The sequence below is a fragment of the Trachurus japonicus genome, chromosome 1, assembly GCF_045865225.1.
Source record: "Trachurus japonicus isolate A0001 chromosome 1, Traja_1.0".
Taxonomy (NCBI): Eukaryota; Metazoa; Chordata; class Actinopteri; order Carangiformes; family Carangidae; genus Trachurus; species Trachurus japonicus.
In genome coordinates this window covers 38,659,163-38,668,859 of record NC_140907.1, presented here as the reverse complement: position 1 = coordinate 38,668,859, position 9,697 = coordinate 38,659,163, and the positions used below count along the sequence as shown (strand labels likewise).

The 9,697-nt window shown below is 46.6% G+C and overlaps 1 protein-coding gene across 1 annotated transcript; it reads left to right on the top strand.

The window, feature by feature from the left end:
- Nucleotides 1–550: 550 nt before the first annotated feature.
- taf5l (TAF5-like RNA polymerase II, p300/CBP-associated factor (PCAF)-associated factor) lies at nt 551–9,202 on the top strand. The gene is made up of 7 exons (XM_085787557.1): nt 551–695; nt 2,144–2,285; nt 3,259–3,363; nt 4,173–4,513; nt 5,258–5,455; nt 7,258–7,485; nt 8,384–9,202. The coding sequence occupies exons 2-7, from the start codon at nt 2,147–2,149 to the stop codon at nt 9,200–9,202; spliced, it is 1,830 nt and encodes a 609-aa protein (XP_085643683.1). The 5' UTR covers nt 551–695; nt 2,144–2,146.
- The last annotated feature ends 495 nt before the right edge of the window (nt 9,203–9,697 follow it).

Sequence of the window (9,697 nt, the reverse complement as noted above, 5' to 3'; positions counted from 1 at the left end):
CCCCCAAACTGAATAAATACAACACATAGCAACACAAAACACACACACAGAAATAGTAATGTTTCTTCAATCATTTCAGATTTGTCTAAACGGTGATAGGGCGAACAAGGCGATTCGGTCTATATTATCTTCCTTGCTATTGGTTCACAGCAATTTGAAGGCAGAAAAACTCAGAAATGGAAAATTTTGCACTTACTTTTCCAGACACTCTTGCTAACATCAGAAAAATGCCACAGGAACATGTGAAAAGCACGACGAAAAACACGATTTTCATCGGAGGGGGTCTTGCCTTGCCTACGTTTACATAATCAATACCAAACTAATCATCTTGGGTGAATATCTGTGTCGTCTTCTTCTTTTTCTTCCTCTTTTTGTAGTTTTTGGCAGTTGGCAACCCACTAATAACTTCACAGGAAGCATTGTGTATTTTTCCCGCCTGCCTTTTAAAGCGGGCTTTGGTCACTCAGGCAGAACTAGACGATTGTCGCTCATTGGTCAACGCGAGTCCAGGCCTGAGTAGAAGATCCGCGCGCTACTCGATGGCGGCCGAGCTGAGCGGGAGGATGGAGCTGAGGAGAAGGAGAAGCACAGCGGCGTAGATTCAGAGACCTTACTACTACTACTACTACTACTACTACCACCCCTAGGTCTGTAGTAACCGAAGAGACCGGAGGAGAGGCACGCAGCGGCATGCAGTAAGTAAATGTTCCCCACCGGTGAAGCTCTGGAGGCGGATCGATCCCGCTCAGAAAGCCCGTTGCTGCTGCTGCAAAGGGCCGCGGCTAAGCGCTAAGCTAGCCGGCTAGCTCCGGATATACAGCCTCTATCACCCTCTCACGGCTTCACATCGGATTGTTCTGCGGCTCCAGGTGCTTCAGGCTCACAGAAGATCCAGTACCCGGAGTTAGAGCCTCACTCTGGGGGCGTGTATGTGGTGTAACGGTACCCCGCGTCGGTAACAACACGTTAGCTCCGCCGCTAAGCTACGTAGTTAGCTGCTGCTGCTGCTGCTGCTGCTGGGAGAACAGAAGTAAACAATCACTAAAAAACACCTGCTTAACACTGTTTTCACCTGTGCACTCTGTGGTTTCCATACCTGCTGCTGGTGAGAGGGAGAGGGATGCTGTTAGGTGGCCATTTCCACAACACTAACAAAAAAAAGAGGACACTTTGCAGAATAGTGAAGGAAGAATACTTTCTACTATGATAACAACATGTGTGCAAGAGGACAAAATATTCCTGAGAAACACGTTATTGTGTGTGTGTTTGTTTATTGGTGTCTGGTTCATAAACTGACAACTAAAAGTCTTACAAAGTGCCGCAAAGCAGATATTATGGTCTTTAAATGTGCAAATTAAAGGGGAACTGTGCAGGATTTGTAGGCATGGCAAGGCATTCTATTTATATAGCGCATTTCATACCAAGGCAACTCAATGTGCTTTACATAAAGACAAAACATTAAAAAAAAGAAGCATAAGACAGAATAAAAACAAACAAAACACTAAAAACAGAGTTAAAAAGCAATGTAGCTTAACCCTGCTCCATCTTGTAACTTAACTCAGTGGTTCTCAAACGGACCCTTGAACGGAGACATTGGATAACATTTTGAAACAAACACCAGAAAAACACTAATTCTTGTCCTGAGACTGTATAACGTTACTATTTATAAGTCAATGTATGTTCAAATTACTGCCAGTGGTGGGAATGTTTGGAAAAATGTAAAGTACGGTAATTTCTAGGGAGAAAAACACAAAAAATGTGGTAAAATTTTAACATCAATTGCAGAATTTAAGATGGTTTACATGAAAATACATAAATGCAAAAACTACACATTCAGTTCTTAACACGTTCTTTAAGAACCTGTTTTATGTGAACAACAAATGTACAAAAATACAATATGCATTTTAGTCATCTTTGTTGCATTTGGTAATAAATGCGTGTTCTCTTGACCATTCCTAAATAAATGAAGTCTGTCTTTTCTGCATGTTTAGGTCATGTGACAATAAGACTTCGCTAGCACATGGAGGCTTGTTTATGGTTTCAACCAGTGATATATCAGATCATTCATCAATCAATCATTCACTCATTGACACTGCATTCTTTTCTTTTTTCTCTCTCTCTCTCTGCTTTGGTTGTTCTCCAGGCCATGAAGCGGGTTCGCACCGAGCAGATCCAGTACGCCGTGTCCCAGTACCTGAAGAGGAGGCAGTATGTGGACACGGACGGTTCCCTGAAAGGAGCCAAGCTGTTCCAGTCGGCCGAGGAGATGGCCGCCAGCCTCACAGGTCAGTCCGAGGAGGAAAACACACTTTACTACCGAACCTTAGCATTACAGGAACTAAACGTCACTGTACTCTTTACTTTTCTACTGCACTCGCCAATCGACTGATACACTGGATGTTTTTAGTTGTTGTTTTTTCCTGCTTTGTCTCATGAAACCGATCTGGTCCTCCGTCTCTCAGGCCTCGGTCACACTGCCACTCCAAATCTGTATCTCTATCTGTCTTTATTTTTTATTTTTGGACAATCTGATCAGCCAAAAACCACACATGGACTTGGTTTCAAATGCGCTTCTGATCGGTGTTGTACGGCTCTACTTTATCTGTTATTTGCACATTTTAGTGTTTGTTGCTGGACCACATTGATATTTGACTTTTTTTTTGTGAGAATTGTGTTTTGTTTTTGTTTTTTTTGCATATTCTTATTCCCCTTTTTCTTTTTTTGTCATATGGAACCAACATTTCCTGAAGGGATTTCCCCAAGGGATCTATCTATCGATCTATCATTCTATCTATCTGTCAGCAGCAGCAGTTTCTGTTATTTATACAGGCGATAAGATATTATAAAGACACATTATATAATTTGTAGGGCTGCAACGAGTAGCATATTTTACTATCCGAATGTTCGGGGTCACTCGAGTACTCAACACTTTTTATTTTAATAAAACAGCTGAAACAGTTGTCCATACAGTGTGATGATACAGTCTATGGTCGAACGGCGCCCAAGCCGAGCAAGTACTCGGATAATATCGGCTACAGCCCTAATAATTGATGTATTATGTAAGATTATTATTGGTTCAATGGAAAACACATTTTCTGAACACATCTTTATCTCTGACGTCCATCGTGACTAAATGTCCTCTGAGTTATTGGAAAGAGGAATCTGCTTCTCTTACACTTTGTATATAAATAATAATAATAATGTTTCGTCTTTATCTAATAACCCGCCCCGTGTCCTGGTCTCTCGTCCTCGGAGCAGTGCAGACGGAGTCGGGTTGTGCCAACATCGTCTCTGCTGCTCCCTGTCAGTCGGACCCGCTGCAGTACGAGGCTCAATTCTCCAGGCTGCGCTCCTTCCTGGCAGGTAAGACACACACACACACACACACACACACCTGATTCCTGTCACTGGTTGGTGCGAATTACAATACTCTCCTTTTCCTGATTATGTTAAAGGGATAGTTCAACATTTTGTCAAATTGGCCCATTGCCATAATCCCTATAGTCATAGCAGTAGGTTCGTTACCTTTAATTGTCGGTGCAAGCTGTTTTTAGAACGGGGGAGCAGAGCCGTGAGCTGCTCAGAGCTACGCTACGGAGGCTCATTATGGGATTTCTTGGTTTTTCCTCATCAAATACACAATCCAACAACTCCACAACGCTCTGGTGGACAAGTTGTGAGCTGCACATTCACCACACTATGAGATAATAACACAACGTTACCACACAGAGTTGTTTTAGAGGGAAATTCATGCAAAACCGCTGATGCGTGTTGCCTTCAGGGACAGTTTTTCATCAACAGTCTCTGTATTTCCCTCTAAAACAACTCTGTGTGGTAACGTTGTGTTATTATCTCATAGCGTGGTGAATGTGCAGCTCACAACTTGTCCACCAGAGCGTTGTGGAGTTGTTGGGTTGTGTATTTGATGAGTTTGATGAGGGAAACCAAGAAATCCCATAATGAGCCTCCGTAGCGTAGCTCTGAGGAGCTCACGGCTCTGCTCCGCCGTTCTAAAAAACAGCTTGCACCGACAATTAAAGGTAACGAACCTACTGCTATGACTATAGGGATTATGGCAATGGGCCAATTTGCAAAAAAATGTTGAACTATCCCTTTAACAATGTCTTTTATCTGGGAACAGTCATTTATTTAAAGCTCTCCTCCTCCATCAGAGACGGAGATCTCGTGGGCGAAGGAGGTGAGCAGCGTCCTCTACCCGCTCTTCGTCTACCTGCACCTGGACATGGTGCGCTGCGGCCTGAAGGCGGCCGTCGACGGTTTCTACGGCCGTTTCCACGGCGCCTTCCTCCAGGACGGCGAGCAGCGGGCCACGGTGGAGCAGCTGCGCCACGTGCTCACGGCGCAGGACGTGGCCGCCAACGCCAAGCTGAGCGCCTTCCTGGAGCACAAGTACGTGGTCCACCTGACGGAGCCGGCCTACAGCTACCTGCTGCGCTACCTGCAGAGCGACGACAACGGCGCCATCTGCAGGGCCCTCGCCACGCACCTGCAGGTAGGGATGGGATCAGTAATCCATTATTAAATTAATCCTCAACTATTTAGATTATCTAGTAATCGGTTTCAGTAGGTTTTTTTCTGACCATAAAGAAAAATAGAAAACGTAGAAGAGAAAAGAGTGGAAGAAACTGTCAGTTAAGTCCCTACTACTAGGGATCCTGCTAGACAGGCAGTTAGGAGTGAGGAGAAGAGAAAAGAAAAAGAAGAGGGAAAATGGGGACACGGAGTGGGCGAAAAGGGGTTTGGACTAATGTAGGAGAGGTGAGGGTAAAGAATAACAAGGGATAATTAATGAGGAGAATAAGAAATGAATAACTAAACAGCAATAATTATAACAGAGAGAAGAAGAGAGAGAGAGAAAAAAAAAGGAGAGCGAGAGAAAAAAAGAGAGAGAGAACTCTTGTTTTTTCAAGAGTTCCCGAAAAAACAAACATTTTATTTGTTTAATAAAATGTTTTTCAACATCCTCTCTTTGACTTCGATGCTCGAGATTGTGACGTAATTTCGATTGATTTCGATAAAACATCGAAATCGTGACACCCCTAGTAGACAGGTGTAAGTACCAAACATGCACGTACAGTATAAACAGTGTTTAAACAGACTCCGGATTCGCTCAGTGGTAACAACATCAGTGCTACAATTATCTCTTAATGTGCAGGGACCATGCCCCCGGACCCCCCTAGAGGGGCCGTGTCCTTTCACCTTTTTGACCCATGACCCGTTTTCATGTCTGCTGCAGGTGGAGGTCTCGGCCTGCAGGCGTACGGACTACCAGCTGTACGGGTCGGCCGGCGGAGCGACCGCCGCCCCGAACTCCACCTCCTCCTCCTCCTGGGCGGGCGTGGACGGCTGCGAGGGCGGCGAGGGCGTGGCGGTGCCGGCGGGGCTCCCGCAGAGCGAGGCGGCGCTCGAGGCGCTGCAGGACTGCATCAAGAAGGTGCGTAGGGGGCCGGGCGATACGGCGATATTAGATGGTGAAGGATTAGAGCGTGTAGACCAGTGATCATCAACTGGCGGCCCGCGGGCCGAATCCAGCCCGCCGAACTTTCCAATCCGGCCCGCGACTGAGTTCTAATAGTTTACAAGTATTATAATTCTCGGTCTCTCGTTGTGTGCGCCTGTCAGTCAATGCGCTGGGGCACGGAGACACACTCAGTGTTTGTGTGTGCCTGTGAGTCCCTGCACTGGGATTAGGAAACTCCGCGGTACCTAAAGCACCGTGCATGAAAGTTTAGGGAGCTGCTGGACTGCAGGGTTTCCCTGCCTGTCTGCAGAGGCCAGCTGCTGGGTGAGTTTGTCCGCCGCCGTGGTTAAACTGGGTGTGCACGGGCGGCCCGTTCAGTAGCGTCTTTTGCGCACTCAAACCCATTCAGTGTAGATGCGTGTCATGCGCGCTCACAACCCAAAAACGATGCGGTAGCGCCGCGTGTTTGATGCCACTCGGTTGTTTTATGGTGCAGGTCCGTGGCGCACAGCTGCACGGACTTGCTTCTCCCTCTGGTGTTCAATTCAATTCAAAAAACTTTATTTATCCCCGAGGGGCAATTGTCCCGGTTCCCCCTCGGCCTCCGTCTCTCCTACTGTTTCCCACTGAGCTCTGCCCGTGTGTGTAAAAACGTCGCCTCCGAGATGTAGAATGTGTTTTATAGAAGAGAAACACTACTGACGACTCAGGACTACTGACTTGTATCATCAGAACCGATTGTCAGCCTCCTTTCATATTTAGGCTGAAAATCACAGGGCAAGTCAGCAGTGTAAAGCTCCAGCATGTGGGAGCATCTGAAAGTCCAGCTGTCAAGATTTTTCATTTTATATCATACCAAACACCAAAGATATGTATAAATGAAAATTATGAGCTTACAGGTAAGATAGAAATAAATTATTAGGCAAAAAGCTGAATTTAATTTCATCCCGGCCTATTTGAATGTCCGGCCCCCGAGGTGTCTGTTGAGAAAGATTCTGGCCCTTCAACAAATATAGTTGATGACCCCTGGTGTAGACGATCTGCCAAAGTGCAGAGATCGTAGGATCGTCTGGGGCTCAAACTGCAGTTCTATGCTGCAAAGCGCAAACAAAGGACATTTAGCAAAGTTTGCTAAAAGAGATAACAACAGTTACTTTAGTTTGTATCTTTATTTGGCCCTTTTCAATCAGCTATTTAGTGTTTTGATACTTAAAATCCTGTTAAAATGACTGTGTTGAATAAAACAAACAGTAATGTCTTCATTGATATTTTACTTTCATGTTTATTAGCACATCTATTTTCTCAGGTGCGTAGGACTGTCCATAGGTCCGTACTGATAATGGAAAGAGAGAGGAGTCCCGCACACTGAACAACTTGCTTAATCGATAGTTTATTGCAACGTTTCGGTCCAACAGACCTTCGTCAGGCAAACATTAGATAGAGGCTGAGAGCCATCTTGAAATAGGGTTTCTCCCATTCAGAGAAATATTATCAAAAGTCACATATCCAATATCGAAAATACAGAAATAACATGTCGATATATCACAAAAATAGATAAACATTGACGGTCTATTATTTATAATATTCCCTGATTGTTTGCACATGTTGGCAAAACTGCAACTATTTAGATAAAAAATCTGTTCAGAAAGGATCTTTGGCCTAAATTGTCTGTTTTTCTTTTTTTCGATTTAAGATCGTGATTAAATCGAAATCGTGACTTCATTTTAAAAAAAAATTGTGATATAATATTTTTGCCATATCGCCCACCCCTAAAGGTGCGAGAGGGGCCGCCGTCGCTCACCACCGTGTGCTTCTACGCCTTCCACCACACGGAGCAGCTGCTGAACACGGCCGAGGTGTCGGCCGACAGCCGGCTGCTGGCCGCCGGCTTCGACTGCTCCACCGTGAAGCTGTGGAGCCTCCGGGCGAGAAAGCTGAAGGCCAGACCGCATCCGGCCGACGTGTCGCGCATCCGCCTCGCCTGTGACGTCCTGGAGGAGGAGGTGAGGAGAGAAGAAGACACATGGATTATTCACTCCGATAATTCACACTGATTTATTAAAGCTCCTTCAGTATAAAGGTAGATGTTTGTGTTAAAGGGATAGTATCATTTTTTTTTAAAGTGGGGTTGTATGATCTACAAGTAGCCCCTAAGTACTTTAATTGCAGTAGAAGACTCTCTGCACTCCTCCCGTTAGCAACACCAGCCCATAATAGCCCTGCCCAGAGATTTACAACATACAGTGTTGTGAATGGACCCAAAGAAACGGCCGAAAAGAGGTTTTACCTGTCTCGGCGTAGCAGTGCATGTCCATATGACGGTTGCAAATGGATACCAACTGTCTTCGTAACAAAAAGACACACCAAAAAACATCCAAATACCTCCATGCTGCTGGTATGTAATGTCCGTCTTGTATTGAAGCCCCGAAATGAGAAATTGTCCCCAAAAAAAAAAAAAAAGTCTATATTTCAAGCTTGTTTTGTAGCGGAAGCTCCTCTTCCCAGTTCGTCCAAAGACGACGGAACCTGGTTCGCTTCAATACAAGACGGACATTACAGACGAGCAGCATGGAGGTATTTGGATGTTTTTTGGTGTGTCTTTTTGTTACCAAGACAGTTGGTATCCATTTGCAACCGTTATATGGACATGCACTGCTACGCCGAGACCCCCTGTAACTCAGAGAAGCCACGGAGGACTCTGAAACTTCTCCCAGCCCTTAGTCCACATGAGGGGGAGGAGATAATGAGTGAAATTTCAATTTTGGGTGAACTATCCCTATAAGAAATCTTGTTATTTAAGAAAAAAAGAAAAGATTTTCTTCCCATCATTGAAGCGTATTTATTCAGGAGAGACGACTGTGAGGTGACGTCTTGTCTTGTCTGGTCTTGTCTTGTCGTCAGGTGGACGAGGAGGACGGCTCGGGCTCGGGCAGCGAGACGAAGACGCTGCGCGGCCACAGCGGCCCGGTGTTCCGCACGGCGTTCCTGACGGACGGCTCGGGCCTGCTGTCCTGCTCCGAGGACACGACGGTGCGCTACTGGGACCTGGGCGGCTGCAGCAACACGGCGCTGTACCGCGGCCACGCCTACCCGGTGTGGGACGTGGACGTGTCGCCCTGCGGCCTCTACTTCGCCAGCGGCTCGCAGGACCGCACCGCGCGGCTCTGGACCTTCTCGCGCGCCTACGCCCTGCGGCTCTACGCCGGCCACCTCGCCGACGTCGACTGCCTCAAGTTCCACCCCAACTCCAACTACCTGGCCACCGGCTCCGCGGACAAGACGGTGCGGCTGTGGAGCACGCAGCAGGGCGGCGCGGTGCGGCTGTTCACCGGCCACCGCGGCGCCGTGCTGTCGCTCGCCTTCTCGCCCAACGGGAAGTACCTGGCGTCGGCCGGCGAGGACCAGCGCGTGAAGCTGTGGGACCTGGCGTCGGGCGCGCTGTTCAAGGACCTGCGCGGGCACACGGACGGCGTCACCAGCCTGTCGTTCAGCCCCGACAGCAGCCTGGTGGCGTCCGCCTCCATGGACAACTCGGTGCGCGTGTGGGACATCCGCAACTCGCCGCATCCGCAGCCCGTTGCCGGCGGCGACGGCTCGTCCTCGTCCGGCGAGCTGGTCGGACTCTACACGGGAAACACCAGCAACGTCCTCAACGTCCAGTTCATGGCCTGCAACCTGCTGCTGGTGACGGGCAGCGCTCAGGAGAAGACCGAGCCGTAGCACACTGCAAAAACTCAAAATCTTACCAAGAATATTTGTCTCATTTCTAGTCAAAACAAACCTCATTCTACTTAAAATAAGACTCATCACATGAAAAGCAGCTTGTTTTTAGACACTTTTTACGTTTTTCAAGCATATTTTCACTTGAAATAAGTAGAAAAAGTTTTTCTTTCTTATTACAAACACAAAAAATTTGCTTTCACTGGCAGATTTTTCTACTTATTTCAAGTGAAAATTTGTTTGAAATACATGAAAATGATCTAAAAACAAGTTAATCTTGGTGGAAAGAGATTAGTTTTGACTAGAAATGAGACATTTTGACAAGAAATAAGACAAATATTCTTGGAAAGATGTTGAGTTTTTGCAGTGCAGAGCCATGAGCTGCTCAGAGCTACGCTACGGAGGCTCATTATGGGATTTCTTGGTTTCCCTCATCAAACTCATCAAATACACAATCCAACAACTCCACAACGCTCTGGTGGACAAGTTGTGAGC

Excerpts from the sequence above, each read along its gene's own strand:
- taf5l (XM_085787557.1), top strand. The coding sequence starts at position 2,147 with ATGAAGCGGGTTCGCACCGAGCAGATCCAGTACGCCGTGTCCCAGTAC. Across the intron at positions 4,514-5,257 it reads CCCTCGCCACGCACCTGCAG|GTGGAGGTCTCGGCCTGCAG; the intron begins GTAGGGATGGGA and ends TGTCTGCTGCAG. Across the intron at positions 7,486-8,383 it reads GTGACGTCCTGGAGGAGGAG|GTGGACGAGGAGGACGGCTC; the intron begins GTGAGGAGAGAA and ends TCTTGTCGTCAG.